At 38.0% G+C, this 19,386-nt stretch overlaps 1 protein-coding gene across 1 annotated transcript in view; it reads left to right on the top strand.

Annotated features, from left to right (window-relative positions):
• ALDH1A3 (aldehyde dehydrogenase 1 family member A3) overlaps positions 1 to 18,829 on the top strand; it is a 57,415-nt gene extending 38,586 nt beyond the window's left edge. The window contains exons 9-12 of the mRNA XM_044662456.1: positions 2,972 to 3,136; positions 5,906 to 6,063; positions 6,909 to 6,983; positions 18,395 to 18,829. Of these exons, the coding sequence (XP_044518391.1) occupies positions 2,972 to 3,136; positions 5,906 to 6,063; positions 6,909 to 6,983; positions 18,395 to 18,467 (471 nt within the window). The 3' untranslated portion in view covers positions 18,468 to 18,829. The remainder of the gene's footprint in view (positions 1 to 2,971; positions 3,137 to 5,905; positions 6,064 to 6,908; positions 6,984 to 18,394) is intronic.
• The last annotated feature ends 557 nt before the right edge of the window (positions 18,830 to 19,386 follow it).

Raw genomic sequence — 19,386 nt, 5'->3', positions numbered from 1 at the left:
GCTAACTGATCCAGTTTGGTGTCCACCCGAGGCAGAGCACTCACTCAGATTCTTAAAAATTATTCAGGTTTATTTGGCAACTAAGCAACGAGGCAGATAAACAATATGCAAACCACCTGGCCTGTCAGGGATCCAGCATACTCCCCATCTTGAGCTGATAGTGGCCTTTTCATCTAATACCTTGGGGTCTCCTATTTTTGTACCATCTCCTGCAGCGTTTAGCTTAAATTGATATTTACCAGAGAGCTCTCAGACTTAAAACAATGGGCTCATCCACTATCACCAAGAGACTTTATTTTTGGTGTGCAGGATGTCCATTAAGAAGCAAACTATTTGAAAAACAGATGGATTTTTTCTGGGGTGAATTAGGTAGACAGTCAACAATTACTCATATCACTTGTGTTTTTTTAAACCATGCACGAGTTGCTGGAGGAAATACACTATTAAACAAGACAAGATTCTTGCCTTCATGATATCAACTAGGGACTAAGGAGAGACCATAATGGAAAAATAACTTGCGTACAAAATGTATATGCAATAAATGCATGTGAAAAATGCAAGCCAAGTATTATGAATTAATGGGAAAATGGGAGAAAGGTGGAGTGATCCAGGATGAAGGGATCAGGAAATGCAAGGGATCCAAATGGGAGGTTGTATATCATTCCTCGTATAGAGAAAACCTTTAACAAAGGCAAGGGATGCTGGAAGTGTAGTTGGAGCTTGGGACAAGGTAATCAAATTGACTGTACTAAGTTGCCTTGGATTCAGATGAGGCTGAATTGATAAAAGCAGAGCCAGATTGCGAGCGCTCTGAAGATGTTATGTACATTTAGCAAAACTTTTGTTGTTTTTCAGTCCTGTCTGACTTAGCATACCAGCCCCTTCACACCTGAGGGGCTCATCTTCTAATATTATATCATTTTTAGCATTTTTAATACTATCCATGGAGTTTTCTTGGCAAAGATACTGAAATGGTTTGCCATTTTCTTTTCCAGTTTAGCAAAAATAATGGTTTGATAATGCCAGCAACAACTTTTGGAAACAACTGATATTAAAAAGTCCATGGAAAATAACAACTGACATTTACAAAAAGCATCATAGATGGTAGAACATGTCCATGAATTATTTGATTTTATCTTCACAACTTTAAAAGGAATGGGATAGGCATAGATTTCACAGATAAGGAAACTGAGGTACAGGGCATTAAATGACTTGTCAATGGCTACATAAGCTATTATGGAGAGGACAAGGACACAACCCCTTGGCTTCTGACTCAAGATCCATATCCTTTCTGCTACACCATGACTACCTCTTGTGTTAAACCATGAATCATACTTATTTTGCCCAGCGACAGGGATTGGAATGCAAATAGAGAACCTATTCAATTAGAGATTAATACTAAATCTGTTTTTAATGAGGCTATCTATGAAGAGCAGAGGTTTGGGGCATATGCCCCCAATTATCGAATCATGTGCTCTCCTGTGGCAGAAAGAAAAGAATGCAGAGAGGCCAACTGAGTTTGCTTTTTATTTTTTCATCTTTAACATATTTCAAGTAAAATTCATTACTCTGTCTAAAATCATAAAGTACTGGGACCAGCAAATACATACGAGAGCTATGTCTCCAGAGCCAAAGTGAAAAGGAAAATAGCCCATTTTCAACAAAATTCAAACAGGTCTTTGATCATTGATCATCCAAAAGCTGGATAATTCCATTGCAAATTCACCAGACTGATTATAAGATTGCCCCCATCTCTATGCCATTTGGTTCACATGCACAAGAACTGTGAATGAATAAAATGCATTTATTAAGTGCTTGCTATATGCCAAGACCTATGCTAAGTGATGGGATACAAATACAAAGCCAAATAATCTCTTTCAGCAGCTGGTTTACTTTCTTGGAGCAGCATTTGGTGGTGGCAAGGAAGGATTTGGAGAAATCGCAGGGACAGGATGTTACGTGGAGCCACAGGGCCATTGACTGTCACAAGCATTTTTAATACTGTCCGTGGAGTTCTCTTGACAAAGATACTGAAGTGGCTTTTGCAGAAGCACTGGTGGTATTGTTTGATTATTGTTACCAGAGAAAGAAGTAGAAAGTGGAGATCCAGGAGCAAAAAGAACTATTGTAATCATATTTTTTCTACTAGGTGAAATGAGAGACTGACCTGTGGTCTGAATTTGGGGCTGTTAAAACATACATATATGTGATGTCATCAATATTATTTATTCTGTACATATATGTATGTATATTATATAGGCATATGCATATTCACAATTTTTATGCTGGATGATTCATCAATCAAGACAACATAGCCTTGTGGTTCCAAAACAAAGTTAAGTCACTTAGGGAAGGTGTTGGGAAATCCAGTAGTCAGGCAAATGGCGAAGATATAATCAGGGTGGTTGGTCAAGTGGGAAGCGAAATATGAACCCCAAAGACCAAAGCCTTTATTTTGAAAACAGGACCCAGACGTGTTCTATATGAAAGCTAGGCATCCTGGCAATGGGCATCCATTTCTGAGGGGGTCATTAGTTCTGATTCCATTTCCAGCATGGTTACCCTGGACCACCTTGAGGAAAGGTCTCAAATTTATTACTAGAGTATAAACTATGGGGTGGGATTTGAGGACATGTAAGATTGCATCTAACTCTAAATCCTATGAACAAAAATGACCTGAAGAGCGGACTCAGGGTGGTCTATTTCTTTGCATTCATTTTCTCTCCCCCGTGACTTGCACATTGCTGTGCTCTTAGCAGATGCTTAATAAATACTTATGAGATAAAGAGCAAAAAAAAAAAAAAAGTTTCTTACTTTGCAAAAATGTAACATCCCTGCCTTTGTAGGAATGTTTGGAGGCATGATAATGGCTTATTTTGAAGGTCCAAACAGTACCCAAACCATTAGATCCAGGTTAGTCTTGAGAGAAGCCTGGATTCGATACTAATTCTTTCTTTTCTGTATTTTATAGATTGACCAAAAGCAGTTTGACAAAATTCTGGACCTGATAGAGAGTGGGAAGAAAGAAGGTGCTAAACTGGAATATGGGGGCTCAGCCATGGAAGACAGGGGGCTATTCATAAAGCCCACAGTGTTCTCCGAAGTTACAGACAACATGCGGATTGCCAAAGAGGAGGTGTGTTACCACAAATGTTAATGGGGAAACAGAAATAGTGTTCTGGTGGCTCATTGGACTTGGAGGTTTGGGCCTTTCAAATTGAACATACTCTGGGAGCATGTCCCTTGAGTCCAAAGGATCTCAGGGATAACTTTTTGCTTTGTCTTAGTTATAGAAGAAGTAAATTTGGTAGCCTTCTCCTTCCTGCCATCTTAAAAAATATATATTTCAAGGGGAAGCTAGGTGGCTCAGTGGATAGAAAGCCAAGTCTGGGGACAAGCCATCCTGGGTTCAAATCTGACCTCAAACACCTCCTGACTGTGTGAAGCTAAACAAATCACTTAATCCCAGTTTCCTAGCCCTTGCCGCTCTTCTGTCTTAGAACTGTTATTTAGTATTGGTTCTAAAAGAGAAGGTAAAGTACTTCAGAAAGACCAAGACAGCACTAGAAGGACCTTCATGTCCATGTAGTCCAAACTTCCTTTTTTATAGGTGAGGCCTGGAGAGGTAGTGACTTGCCTAAGTTCACATAGCTAGTACGTAACAAAGCTAGCTTTTAATCTTAAATCCTCTTTCTCCAAATCAGCCCTTTCCCCACAATATCACATTGCCACCTCAGTTTGGGGCCATCATGTTTTATTGACATCTGACAGATTTGCGTTTCCCAAGGGATATGCTTCTAAATATCCCAGAAAAAGAGGAGAAAGTAGACTACATGAATCTGTTACTAATTCAACAATTTCAAACACTGCATAAATCACTTTCTCTGCCATTTAAACTTTTCAGCAGTTAAACTCCACATGGAAGTGACACTACTTATGGTTAGGATAGAAGGAAGAAGAATTAGATGAGGAGGTTAATTTCTCTCCCACCTCTCCCTCCCCCATATTCTATATTTTGACTTATTGATTCTAAAAGAAGCCATTAAGTTAGAGTTAAAACTACTCTCCATGTAATTTTAGAACCTGTACAGATTAGTTCTTGTGGAAAATCAGATGACTTTTCCCTTGCTCATGACCAGGACCTAAATCTTTTGATCTTTCTAGTCCATTATTTTTTAATACGGTACCTCTAAAAAAAATTCAGGTCTGTATAGCTAGGAGGAAGGCTGGGGCCATACGAGAGTCTTCTTCTCCCTTCTCTCCTTCATCAAAGTAAATTCAAAATAAAAGAAATATGCCCTTCCCCCCCACACCAAAATTTTATTTTAAATGGTTAATTGATTCATTTGTAAACTGCTTTGCTTACCTTTCACCTCTGCTTATTTTTATTCATTTATCAGTATGGTATGTAGTGCTTTGATTTTCTACACAGGGAAATTTTTATTTTAAATTTCATTGGATTTTTGAAATAAATGCCAATGCAGAAGGTTCATATTAACATATTTCTTAAAATGAAAGTTACACTTGTTCAACAAAAGCCCCTACAATTGGAAAACAGTTAGGTCCTGGGAACTTCCCTGTTACTTATAGGTTGGAAATGATCCTGACAGCAAAGCAAAAGTGGTTGCTTTAGGATTTTGTCAAGTCAAGATCCCTGGAATAGCCCCTTACCACTTTGAGTTCTCTCCAACCAAATTCCTATAAGGGATGTTTATTTAATGAATGCATTCCTTGTAAAACTCTTATTGAAGTTTTCTCTTCTGGTCACCATTTTGAAATGATGGAAAGGCAAGAGAACCCCACAAAGACATAAATCTAACACTGTGTTTCTAATATCAAACAAGATGGCATCTGGTTACCATGGGCCAGGTTTGTATCCCGGTAACAATTCCTATAGAGTTCATGTAGGATGAGAATCTGGCCCCATATGATTAGACCCCAGGATGTTTTGCCTTTTTTTTTAATGTGTCCATTGGGAGACATAAAAGAGTAAATTACTGCCAAAGGCTTTCTGGCAGCAAAATTTTATAGACTTTAGTCTTGAGATTTTTATGGGTTACTTACTGTACACTGATGGCATACAACTCAGCTTTTTAGCTGTCCTGTGACATGCAGTTTCTAAGGAACCTGGGAAACTATTTCCTCAGCCTAGACATAATGTTAGATCTAAAAATAAATTTGGACACTGAGTCCAGTAATGAGTTGCCTTCAAAAGCCACCTTTTACATTTTCAACTTTAGATTTATAGCACTGATTTTTTTTCTTCCCTTTGCTCACACTCAATTTTGGTAAAAATTTGCCATTTCCCTTCCAATGCTTACCAGAAAGGGAAGTCCCTTTGTTGTTTTGAAGTTCCTCCATTTGTGGTAAATGTGGCACTCTGGGTTGCAGGGCATAATCATAGAACTGTATCTCTGCTGGTGTTTTAACAGTATTACATAAAAGATTCCATCATTCCAGTGTTTGTATGTGATTGTTAAGTTGCTCTCTGCAAGCTTTCCATGCTTACTGCTCTGAGGAGTTAGGGAAAGGGATTCTCCTAGAACAACTTTAACCTTATCATTCAAAACAATTTTAATTTGATGCTTCTCAGATTTCCAGAAAGTCAAATTACTTAAAAAAAGAAAAGAAAAGAAAAGAAAAGCCCTTGAGGCTTTTTGCTTTATAAGTCTAAAGATTACCTGAAACCACAAAGGAAAGGCAGTAAAAGAGGCAGAATCAGGATTTGAACACAGATCCATAGTTTCCAGATTCAGTGGTCTTTCCAGCTCACCCACATTCCAGGTTACCAGTGATCCTTTTGCATGTTTGGACAAAAACATATAAAATGAGGAAATTCTTTCTGAAGTCATGGGATTTCAGTCTACACTTGTCCCTTACTGCCATCGTCACTACTTCATTGTAGATCTTTGGACCTGTCCAACCAATAATGAAGTTCAAAAATATAGAAGAAGTCATAAAAAGAGCAAACAGTATTGAGTATGGACTCACTGCAGCAGTATTCACTAAAAATCTTGATAAAGCATTGAAACTGGCTTCTGCATTAGAATCTGGAACGGTCTGGTAAGTATACGGTGTTTATTGTTTCTCCCAGACTTTTGAATGCCTCAAGAGCCTCCCTCTTTCCTAACTTTTAGATATTTTCAAAAGTAAAAAATAAATACATAAAAATTAAAAAATAAAGCTGAGCAACCTCAGAATAGGTTGCAATTCAGTCATGAACACTAGGTGTCACATTTTTTAAAAATCCTGTCTAGTTAATGGGAGTGCGATGATTAAAAATGTTTGTTTTTTTCTCTGTTCAACAATTGTCTTCACTCTCTCTTTCCTCCTACTTTTTATTCCTCTGCATTCCATTTGTCTTTTCTCTTCCCTAATTCACTTTCTGCTCCTCCTCATTTTTCCTTTGTTCATAAACTTTTAATTCTGAGTTTCTGCCCCCAATATCTGTCCCCACACATGTGAAGTGATATTATCATTTGTTAATTCAGCTGTTCCTGGATTAATTAGATCAGCCATATGTTTTGACTAATTGAAGTGAATGAGGTTTATCATCCTTATTAATGACAAGTAACAATAAAACATCACCTATGGTAAACAGCATAGATATCTAGTTATGATATATGGAATGGCAAATAATGAAACATCTTCAGATGTTATAAATAGAACTAAGATAAATTCCAACTTTACTCTTTTCTCCCAATTTTCCTCCTTTCTTCCTTCATATCCCCTCCATCATTTCTTAGAACCTTTCCCAACTGGAAGCCATATGTTTTGAAATATTTAGTCCCTCAGAAAGGGATGAGGAGGGGAGAGATGAGATCAAAAGTAAGGAAACTATCGATGAACTTGATTGAATACCAATGTCTATCCTCCATGTAATTGTATTTTACAAATTCTCCCTACAGGATCAACTGCTACAATGCCATCTATGCACAAGCTCCATTTGGTGGCTTTAAAATGTCAGGAAATGGCAGAGAACTGTAAGTTTTGTTATTAATAATAATAATTTTAATAATAATCGCTTATACATTTTTATTGTATTGCATAGTTTCCAAAGTAGTTTAACGTATATTATCTGAGGTTGCCCACCTACACTGTGAGTTAGACAGCTCAGGTATTAGTATTGCATTTTGTGACAGGGAAGCTGATACCCAGAGAGGCCCGATGTTTCACAGCTAATAAATAGCAAAACAAGGCTTCAATCCAGTTCTTTCTAGTTCGACTTTAATTCAGCTCTGCCTAGTGCCCTTTGTAGAACAACATACTGTCACTCCTTTCTCATCAAGCCCTCAAGTGTACAACAACAAAATGAACCACATTTTCAAGAATATAATAACATGTTTGGGCTCCACTTTAATTATCCAATCTTTTCTCTCATCACTATCAGTTTAAACCATTATTGACATTCGACTAATAAGTTCATTGTTCCTCAGACCATCATGCTCATTTCTATGTCTGAGCCTTTGACAATTCTATTTCCTACTTCCTAACCCCACTTGAAATACTCAGCACCCTGGGAGGACTCTGGTGTATAATCTCTTAAATGATTCATTTGTGAGGAATAACTCTCAAATTTCATCCTGGAGTACCTGCAGAACCCTCAAGTATATGCCCTCTGGTCTTGGTGTCTTATTTTGTAAATTTGACTTGAATTTTCTGAGTATTTGAACATACCTCATTGGAGGACAGTTTAAGAGGAAGCATTTTTCCTATATGTTTCTTAATCGAAACCTCTCCAGTTTCGGTTGTTTCAGTTCTCAGCTCATCATATGCTTCGTGCCCCCTGGGCAATGTGTGCCACGAATCATTGCTTTTCTAGGCAATAAAATGCCAGAGGATCAACATTCTCTTCTGGTCTGGTCTTCTAGGTCAAGACCTAGTTGTGAAGCAGCTGGCTAATCAGAGTAAGAAAACTGGCCAAGGAGGTGACTGGTTGATTAGCCAAGCGGGCAGAGAGCATAAAGATGCTAATAATGTCATTCAAAAGGAACTTTAGCAAATTTCTACATCTATCAGGGACCTCATCCTCAAATCCAGAAAATCTTCTGTCACAGAGGACCATAATGCTAGATTACAAGTGATATTTGCAGCTTCTAGTCACTGATTTTATGTCTCTTCCATGGATGAAAACTTGAGCGTATGCGGGAGTAGAAAAGGCATCCTTGTACTGCTTGCTGTATTCTGTCCTCAAAGACAAGCTGCTGCCTAGAAGGGTGGAGAGGAGTCAAGAGAAGCGAGAAGCACAGTCAGTGTTGGTAGATCCTGCTCACCAGACTCATTGGAGTAGTTAAAACTATTACCATATCAAATCAGTACATTGAGTTCACCCTTTTGAATCCTAAACATAGCCTTTGCTTCACTGTCATCAAGGGGGCCATTGGCTCTATAAAGAGAATAATTGGTTCATAGTATACAGGTTTGTGTATTATGTATTGTGAGTATATATGTTATATTCATATTATATATGTATTTTGTTGAGTTGTTCCAGTTGTGTCCAACTCTTTGTGACTCCATTTTGTGGGGGGGTTTTGGGCACAGACACTGGAGTAGTTTGCCATGTCCTTCCTCAACTCATTTTACAGGTGAAGAACCAAGGTAAACTGAGTTAAAGGACTTGTCCAGGGTCATATGGCTAGTGAGTTTCTGAGGCTGCATTTAAACTCAGGATAATGAGTCGTCCTGATTCCAAGCCTAGTCCTTTTTCCATTGTGCCACCTAGCTGCCCACATTTATGTACACACACACACACACACACACACACACACACACACACACACACACACAATTTTGGTTTGCTTTGGTTTTCGGAGTCCTTTATAAAGTGAAACTCAAACCTTTTTGACTTCTTTTTTATCTGTTACAGTTTGGGGATTTCCCTTTTCTTTGCATTTAATTTTCTTTTTTTTTTTTTTAACCCTTGTACTTCGGTGTATTGTCTCATAGGTGGAAGAGTGGTAAGGGTGGGCAATGGGGGTCAAGTGACTTGCCCAGGGTCACACGGCTGGGAAGTGACTGAGGCCGGGTTTGAACCTAGAACCTCCTGTCTCTAGGCCTGACTCTCACTCCACTGAGCTACCCAGCTGCCCCCTAATTTTCATTTTTGAGGGACCTTCAATCCACATTTTTCCTGTAGATTACTTTTATAAGACTATGATTTAGGTGTTATTTAATGTCGTTATTTTGTTATAATTACATTTTCCAATATTGATTCCTTGGGTTTCCTCTCTCCTCTCAGGATATAAAACTTAATTATGTTGCTGTCAGCTCTTGCTTTGTGTCCAAGGTTGTTTTCAATAACTATGATTAAGTTAGTACTTAAAATCACAGTATCCTAGATTTAAAGCTGAAAGGAACCTTAGTGGCCATCTAGTTATCCCTCTTATTTTAAAGGTGAGGAAACTGTAACCTCGAGTAGCTAAGTGAATTTCCTAAGGTCATGCAGGTAATAAGTCTACAAGGTAAAATTTGAACCTGCCTCCAAGCCCAGATCTTTTCATTATATATTCATGAGCCATTGAATTATCTGCTCTGGACAGCAGTGCTTTTTGTCTTTTCTCCAGTTTTCTTCCCAATGAAACATTCTAACAGTCTAGGTTTAGGTCATTAAATTTACTCCCTGTTGTTATCTGACTTAACTTTGTATCTTTTCCAGTCTTGTTAAAGCTTTCCCCACTCTATCTTGCCTGATAAGTAAGTTCAGTTTAGCTTAATTTAATTTTGAATATGCTTTAGAATTGAGGAACCCTTTAAATTATCCTTGGACCCTCACAAAAGTCCAGCAATGTAGATACTATGACTATTGTTATCCCTACTTTGCAGATGGGAAAATGGAGGCTTAGAGATATAAATATATATAAATAATAAGTACCAAAGTTTAACTGTGATCTTGATTCTTCTCACTTAAAGCCAAGCTCTTTCCTTTATACCATTTTGCCTCCCCCACTTTATATATGCAATAGGAAAGATCATTTTTTATCTGTAATTCTGAAGGAGGTGGTAAAAATGAGTCATATGAAGTGCTCTCATGTAGGGAAATCATTTGGGCCAATGATTTGAGAAAGAGCCAAGACAAGAATCCAGTTTCCATTGGTTGTAAGAAGAATTTATTATCTCAGCTCTTGCAGTTAGTATGGAGCTTAAGGGTGGGTCATAAGGGGATATGGAGTGGGAGCTGAGCATTTTGATCAACCTGGGAATTCTGAAGTCAGGCTTTCAAAATCTCAGTGGTTAAAAAAAGACACCATTAATACTAAAACACTAAAAAAACAAAATAACGTAGCCCTTTTATAAATCACTTTTATAACCATGCCAAAGTTAAGATTCAAAACTAATGTTATTGAATGAATGCCCAAGTAAAAATAGGAGTGTGATGTGTCGCTGCTAGAAGGCTATTTAATGAAGCAATTTTGATAATACATAAAATCCCTGCTTATGAGACACTGAAAAGGAAGAAGGTTCTGTGACAGTTCATGGTAGCATAGCCAGAAACAACAGCCAGTTGATCAATATGTATTTTTTAAGGATTCACTATTTGCCAGAAATTGTGCTAAATTCTGGGAATACAAAAAAAGGGGGTGGGTGGGGAATGTGGTCCCTGTCTTCAAGGTTGACAGCATTTAAATAAGTAAATACATATATACATTTATATAGACACACACATAGAATAAACATGCACACATGTGCGATGGAAGGCAGTCTTTGAAGGAAAGCATTATCAGTTGATGAGTAGGGAACCAGGGGGAGCCTCCTTTTGAAGTTGGGATTTGAACTGAGTCTTGAGGAAAGCCAGGGATATTAAGCAGTGGTTAGGAGGGGGAGCATTCCAGGCAACCACTACAAAGTTCAGAGTTGGAAAGTGGAATGTTGTGCTTGAGGAACGGTGAAGAGGCTAGTATAACCAGGTTAATAATTTTTAATTAATTAAAATTAATTTGAAAAAATGTTTTTTAAAAACTGGACAGATATGTAAAAGCCAAAGAGAAGTCTTTCTATTTGATCTTGGAGTCAATAGGAAGCTCTAGAGTTTATTTATTGGGGTGACAGAAGGAACACGCTAGTAAACATTATCAATTGATTCTCAAAAAAAGAAAGTGGGGGCAGTTGGGTAGTTCAGTGGATTGAAAGCTGGGCCTAGCGACGGGAGGTCCTAGGTTCAAATCTGGCCTCAGACACTTCCCAGCTGTGTGACCCTGGGCAAGTCACTTGACCCCCATTGCCTACCCTTACCACTCTTCTGCCTTGGAGCCAATACAGAGTATTGGCTCCAAGACAGAAGGTAAGGGTTTAAAAAAAAAAAAAAAAAAAGAGTACTCATGACACATGTACACTTAATTTGCATTTTCAACATTTTCTCTATCACTTTCTTAGACCTAGAAATCAACAAAACAATTAATCAAGCCTTGATTTGTAGTATTTGCCGCAAATTCATGAGGTTTAAATGTTCACACTGAAATTTAACAATCAACTCTCCAGCTGATAGGAACTGACTCCAGCATACTCCCTGGTAACATGGGCAGAAGTGCTCTTTAGGAAGATACCTTGGCCAGCTGAGTGGAGAAACTAGAGTAGGGAGAAACTTTCAGTCCAGAGATCATTTAGAAGGAAGCATGACTGACAAGAATAAAGGGCTCCAGTATGGTTCTCCATTGACAGAAGAATTAGGCCAAATAGTACTAATTCCTTATATACAGTTAGAATATATTTATTAAATAATATTTATATTTTATATTAAATTAAATAATATTATTTATTATATTTTATATTAAATTTAAAAATTAAATAATAGTCCACTTCAACCAGTTGGGACTATAGGTTAAAGGCTTTTCAGTTCTTCCCAGGAATTATACCTGCACCTCAGGTAGTTGCTAGTAGGTGATCGTTAGTGCCTTCTTTAGGTAGCATAGGCACAATATTTAGACTTAATTTATCTGAGGATAACTAGAAGAGTAGACAAATCACTTTATATGCTAATCCATTCTTTTTATTCCAAAAAATGTTTAAGCAACTATATTTTTATATGTATATATATAATATGTTAGCTTTTACAGATAAATCCTGATATAGTCTTAAGGGTATAAGCCTATAAGGATTAAAAGAAACAAAAACTCAACTATCAACGAATCCCCAGTGCTTCGTTAATACAATGACTGGCACATAGTAGGCACTTAAATGTTTACTCAGTGACTGACAGTATAGTAGAAGAAGGGAGAATGGGATTTGCAGTCAGAGGAAATGGGTTCAAATACTGTCCCTGCCACTTACTACATGTCTACCAATGGATAGTTCATTTGGACTTTGGACTTCAGTTTTCTCAATTGCAAAATGTAGGGGTGAATTAATGGTTTTATAATTATCCCTAGTTCCTTTAAGATGGCTCAGTTGCCACCTTCTACAAGAGACCTTCCTGTTCCCCTCAGATGTTAGTGGTCCTCCCCCCCCCCAAAAAAAAAATTACTCTGAATTTATCTTGCATATATTTTACATTTACTTATATTTACTTATAATCTTGAACATTAAATAAATAATTAAGTTTACATTACTTTATAAATACTAGATAAAAGAGGTATGGTTAAACAACTGTTTGTTTGAAAAAGGATTACAGGTTTGAGTGTTGTGCAAACTCAATTGATGCATCAGTATAGTAGCCCAAAATAAATGCCACTTTGACAGACAACATGGTGTAGAGAATAGGGTGGGGCTCGGTGTCAGGAGAAACTGGCTTCAAGGTCTGCTTCTAATACATCTTGGCCATGGGACCCTGGATAAATCACCTAATTTGTTCACTGAGCATTTATTTGACATCTCCAAAGTAAGGCATTCCTGACTAATTAGTAGCAGCAATAATTCTCAAAAATAGGATGGAGGGAGTTGTGGATGATCCTACAACCGAGATTCTTTGGAGAAGCAATTGGAAGCATGAGGAGCAGTAGGAGAGCACAATCTGAAGTTGGAGGGACTGCCCCTTTTTCACAGTCTCTACTTTGAAGTTCAGAATAAATGGATTTTGCAAAGTCCCTTAAAGAACAATGGAGGGGAGGAGGCTGCTACCAACCTGGAGTCTGGGACCCTGGCTGTCATCTCCACTTTATTTTCTTTAAAGACATGGGATTCTAGATTGGTCTCACTCCCCATTTAGTTCTGAGTCAAGATAAAGAGAAGCTGCCCAAATGGAAGCTCAAGGTAGGGCAGGTCCCAAGTAAGGTTTCCCCCTACTGAGTCCAGCCTGGGCAGGGGGAAGAGAACATGACCCTTGACCTTAAGGAACAACAAAAAAAGCTAATATTTATATAATGCTTTAAGGTTTGTAAAGTTCTTTTACATATTATACATATGCTCATTTAGTCCTCATAAAACCCCTGGGAGGCAAGTGCTGTTTTTCCCCCCATTTTACAGATAAGAACATTGAACTTTGCCCACAATCATAAAGTTAATTAGCTTCTGAGGCAGGGTTTGAAACCATGTGTATTTGAATTTGTTGCTGGTTATCACTGAGCTCTGGACACTGTGGCTTGAGCCCCAAGAGCTTCAGAAGGATGGTCAGGAAATGAAAGGCAAGGCAAGACATTGTTCTTCCCTCTACTTTCCTCCCTCCCTCCTTGGGACCTGAATACGCCTCCCATGATAGAAGTGGGGCTCCTCAGGGCTGTCTGGTAGCTGAGAAAACCTTTGGAGTTCCAGTTCATTTGGAAAATAGGATCCATCTCTGCAATCATAAATTCCAGCAGATTCAATAATTTAATGATTATTTTATGAAATTGAACCAGAAGAAGCATTTTGGAATAACAATGGCAGTCTGATTTCAGGGAAGGAGCATGCCAGGACCCAGATCCTCTGGTGTAGCATTAAAGGGAAGGGCAAAGAAGTCATAATCTGGGGCCAGAGGGGCTGCCCCTCTACAATCTCCAACAGAAACTCAGAACGAATCGTCCACGTTAAGGCTCTCAAAAGATCGTAGGAGAACATGGTTTCAGCCCACCTGTCAGAAACTAACTCTGGCCCCCATCCCCATGATGGCTAGTCAAAGCTGCTGCTTCATAGATTGTTCATCATCCCTTTTCCTTTCAATGCTGGAGTGAAGACTGAAAATGTGGAAAGAAGACAGTTCTAGCTGGTCTCCTTAAACCAGACCTCCCCCCCTGCACTGAAGACAGGTCAGAAACTATGACTTGTTCCTCCCTTGGCAGCCACCAACAACAGATCTCTGTATTCCCCATGATGTCTGTTTCAAATCAGGAAGTGTTTGGACTGTTGCTCACCTTCTTCATTGTCAGGCCAGGAAGGGCAGGAATTCACTGTGTGGATCCTCAGGACTGGGGTCAGGTAAGGCTACTACTATTGACTGTTCCTGGGAAGAATGTAGAGCGTATGACCCTGGAATGCTAGCATTTTTCAAAGTATTGCTGCTGTCCTTGCTCCTCCTGGCTGCTGGGCTCTGGATACTGTAGAAGGGGCTCTGAGGACTTATGGAAGATGGTTTTTGTTTTATTTAATTTTAATTTTAATTTTAATTTTAATTTTGAATATTTTCCAATAGTGACATGTTTCATGTTCTTTTCCTCTCCCCCAATTCCCCTGACCCCTCTTAGCCGATGCACAATTCCACTGGGTTTTACATGTATCATTGATTAAGACCTAATTCCATATTATTGATAGTTGGACTAGAGTTATCATTTAGTGTCTACATACCCAATAATATCCCCATTAGGCCATGTGATGAAGCAGTTGTTTTTTTTCTGTGTTTCTACTCCCACAGTTCTTCCTCTGAATGTGGCTAGTTTTCTTTCTCATATGTCCCTTAGCCTTGCTCTAGATCAGGGGTCGGCAACCTTTTTGGCCATGAAAGCCATAAACGCCACATTTTTTAAAATGTAATTTCGTGAGAGCCGTACAGTGCTCACAGTGTGCACTCCTGTAACAGCGCCTGAAAAAAAAAATTGACTTTATGGCTCCTGCAGAAAGAGCCATATCTGGCCCTCAAAAGAGCCAGATATGGCTCGAGAGCCATACGTTGCCGACCCCTGCTCTAGATCATTGCATTGCTGCCAGTACAGAAGTCCATTACGTTTGGTTTTATCACAGTGTATCAGTCTCTATGTACAATGTTCTGGTTCTGCTCCTTTCACTCTGCATCAATTCCTGGAGGTCATTCCAGTTCACATGGAATTCCTCCATTTTATTATTCCTTTGAGCATAATAGTATTCCATCACCAGCAGATACCACAATTTGTTCAGCTACTCCCCAATTTAAGGATATTCCCTCATTTTCCAATTTTTTGCTACCATAAAGAGTGCAACTATAAATATTTTTGTACAAGACTGCTTATCTATTATCTTTTTGGGGTATAAACCAAGCACTGCTATGGCTGGATCAAAAGGCAGATAGTCTTTTAAAGCCCTTTGGGCATAGTTCAAAATTGCCCTCCAGAATGGTTGGATCAATTCACAACATCAATGTCCCAATTTTGCCATGTCCCTTCCAACATTCACCACTTTCCTTTGCTGTCCAGTTAGCTAATCTGCTAGGTGTGAGGTGGTACCTCAGGGTTGTTTTGATTTGCATTTCTCTAATTATAAGAGATTTAGAACACTTTTTCATGTGTTTGTTGATAGTTTAGATTTCTTTATCTGATAATTGCCTATTCATGATCCTTGCCCATTTATCAATTGGGGAGTAGCTTGATTTTTTTGTACAATTGATTTAGCTCCTTATAAATTTGAGTAATTAGACCTTTGTCCAAGTTTTTTGTTATAAAGATTTTTTCCCAATTTGTTGCTTCCTTTCTAATTTTGGCAGCATTGGTTTTGTTTGTACGAAAACTTTTTAGTTTAATGTGATCAAAATTATTTATTTTACATTTTGTAATTTTTTTCTAACTCTTGCTTGGTTTTAAAATCTTTTCTTCCCAAGAGATCTGACAAGTATACTATTCTGTGCTCACCTCATTTACTTATAGTTTCTTCCTTTATATTCAAGTCATTAACCCCTTCTGAATTTATCTTGGTATAGGGTGTGAGATGTTGATCTAGACCGAATCTCTCCCAAATTGTTTTCCAGTTTTCCCAGCAGTTTTTGTCAAATAGTGGGGTTTTGTCCCAAAAGCTGGGTTCTTTGGGTTTATCATAGACTGTCTTGCTGAGGTCACTTACCCCAAGTCTATTCCACTCATCTTCCCTTCTGTCTCTTCACCAGTACCATATTGTTTTGATGACTACTGCTTTATAGTACAGTTTAAGATCTGGTACTGCTAGGCCACCTGGAAGATGGTTTTTAGATGGAGACATAGAGTCAGATCTCTGGGTCTCTCCCTCTGCCCCAATGCCTGCTCTCACTTCAATGAGCAAGCTGCAAACCCCAGAGGCAGGACTGGCTCCCATGGTAGACAGGCCAGGGCAAGAGGGATCCAGCAGAAGAGGCAAAGACTGTGTCCATTCATAGATCATCTGTACAAAGCTGTTATTGAAGACAAAGACACCTGAGGATCATTTGTGGAATGAAATACAAATGCCAGTGGATTCTTCCAGAATTAATGTATACAGGTTTTGTGAAAATGGACCAATAAAATGAAGCATTTCTCTCTTTAAGAAAAAGAGATATTTCACTTTAATGGTCCAATATTCTCTAAGACTATATAGATTGCAGAGCAGCTACTGGCCTACAGTTTTAAGAGGGAATTTCTTCACTAGCATTTCTCTTGTTGCCTCAACCCAGTCATTTTAATCATGCTTGTCTCTTCATGACTCCATTTGAGGTCTTCTTGGCAAAGATTCTGGTGTGGTTTGCCATTTCCTTCTCTAGTTTATTTGACACATGAGGAAACAAAAGGCAAACAGGGTTAAGTGACTTGCCCAAGGTCACACAGCTAATAAGGGTCTGAGGCCAGATTTTAATTCCAGTCTTCTTGACTTATCTATTATACCACCTAGCTGTCCCTAGATTTCTCTAGACTACAGGTTTCAAATAGAAATGGGGCCAATTTCAGGATCATTGTGGACACATATTGCCTTAGAAAACCATTTATTGACATTATCTATGTTTCATTCTATTTTTATTTATCTTGTTAAATATTTCCCAATTACATTTTATTCTTGTAGATGTGGAGTATTTGATACCTCTGCCACCAGTTAAAACCATATTTAGTTAGAAAAAACCCTACTAACTTTATTCACTAACTGACTGGAGATTCTATTTTTTTCAGTATTTTTCTATATGTTTACAGATTATTTGCCCTATAAAATTGTAAGCTCATTGAGGGCAGAGCCTTTGTTTTGTTCATTTTTGCCTCTACCCTGGCATCTAGCACAGGGCTTTGTATATAGCAGGTACAGAGGTTTTCAGAGGCTTTGACCCCTTTCCCTTGTTTTTTGTTTGGGGGGTGGGTAGAGAGAAGACATTTACTTGTTTTAAGGTACAGCACCTTAAAAATTTCCCTGAAGCTCAAAGTTGCTTGAGGCACTGAGAAATGAAGAGATGTGTCCATCCAGGTTCACATATAGATGTTCCTGATTCTAAGAGTAGTCTTTTATCCATTATGCCCATCTATCTCTCTGAATGAAATACGGCTTTAAAAAAAATTAAATGCCATTGCTTTAATCTTTTTTTTTCACTTTATTCTTCTTGCTTTTTTTGCAACATGGCTAATATGAAAATGTTTTTCATGACTTCATATATATGTATATACATATGTATATAATGGATATTGCATATTTTTGCCTTCTGAATGTGTGAGAGGAAGGGCAGAGGCAGGGAAAGAATTTGGAACTAAAAATAAAAATTAAAAGTTTAACAAAAAAAAGATGTCATTGCTTTAAATAAAACAGAGGGGTTTTTGTTTGTTTGTTTTTGTAGGAAGGGAAGATTTCTCTGACCACTAAATACCCCAATTCTTTTTATGACTTCTGGCTACAGCTATCTCTCCTGCATCCAGAAACCCCACTCTGATTACTAAATGCCCCAATTCTTTTTAGTGACTCTATCTCTCTTGCCTTCAGAAACTCCAGCCTCCACACATTCTTTTCCTATCCCCTCTAAAGGACTCCAAACTGCACTTTAAGAAGGATTTGAGTAATGCCAACTTATCAGGTCCAGTTAGGTCTCTCTAGGGTCATTTATGCTGGGTGGATGTGCTCTCTTCTTGCCAGTGAACTCTGAATATTTTGAAGCCATCATCCCAATTAAAATATAGGTTAAACAAACTCTCCAGATGTCCTCACCTTCATTAACATGTTGTCCAATTTCATAATCTACTTCCTAATGATCTCCTCCTGTGGTTAATCAGTCAAGTGGCCTGAATTCAAAGTGACTTGGCAGTTATATGGGCAAAGCAATTTAAAACACACACATTACATAAGGAATCTGGAGAATATGATTTTGAAATTGTTTTTCTCATTACAGAGGTGAATATGCTTTGGCGGAATACACAGAAGTGAAAACAGTTACTATTAAACTCAATGAGAAGAACCATTGAATGGGAGATATTCTTTAAGCATCTGACGTTCTGAATGTGGCAGAGAAATTTTGTAGAACACAGCACTTCTTTAAAAAAACAACAACTACTACTACTACTACTTTATTTCTTCTAGGACTTTTATATTTCTCAGATTTTGAAAAGAAGTTTTTTCTCATTCACATCCACCTTCACTCATCCAAACTCTGGAGGGCTCCATTAGCCATCTGTGAATTTTGTCATACTTTATGGTAGTCAAGTCATCGGTTATTATTAGTTTTGCCCCTTTAGACCTGGTCACTGGGGACAGTGAAGAAGCTCAGGACATTGTTAAAAAAAAGTTTCCAAAAACAATGGTGTCTGACCTGCGCTTGAAAAGCACTTGGCCGAATTTCTTTTGTCTGTTAAGAACTTGGGGGGAAAAGTCTTCCCTAAACCTAGGGAGGAGAAACTGTATAATTTATAATGATGGGTCTTGCCAAAGACCAGCCCTCCTTAAGTCTATGATTCATTCTAGTCTTAATATTAAGAGTAACTGGATATTGCCATTCAGTAGCAGGAAATATGTTAGGTAGAAAACACACATGTGAATGGCATGAATAAATGGAAACTCTACTTCAATTTGAAGATGATAATCATGTGTCAAGTTCCTTCATAAAAAGATATTCATATTATTAGAAAACATGTTGAATGGTGATTATTTTGGCAGGCAGTCATCTTTACTCATAGTATGGTATACATACATTACTTAGTTCAAAGTTGATAAAAAGTCCCTGGAATATCTCTAATTCAGAAACTCCAAGAACATACTACATACAACATATATGTGGATATATATATATATATATATGTATATATCTCCAAGCACTTTCTTTTTTGGGGGAAAAAAAAGACTTTTGCACAGCATTCACCACAAAGATTTCCTCTATCTTATAAAATC

The sequence above is a fragment of the Gracilinanus agilis genome, chromosome 2 (assembly GCF_016433145.1).
Source record: "Gracilinanus agilis isolate LMUSP501 chromosome 2, AgileGrace, whole genome shotgun sequence".
Classification (NCBI taxonomy): domain Eukaryota; kingdom Metazoa; phylum Chordata; class Mammalia; order Didelphimorphia; family Didelphidae; genus Gracilinanus; species Gracilinanus agilis.
The sequence above is the reverse complement of the archived record's forward strand: the minus strand, read 5'-3'. Positions and strand labels throughout refer to the sequence as shown.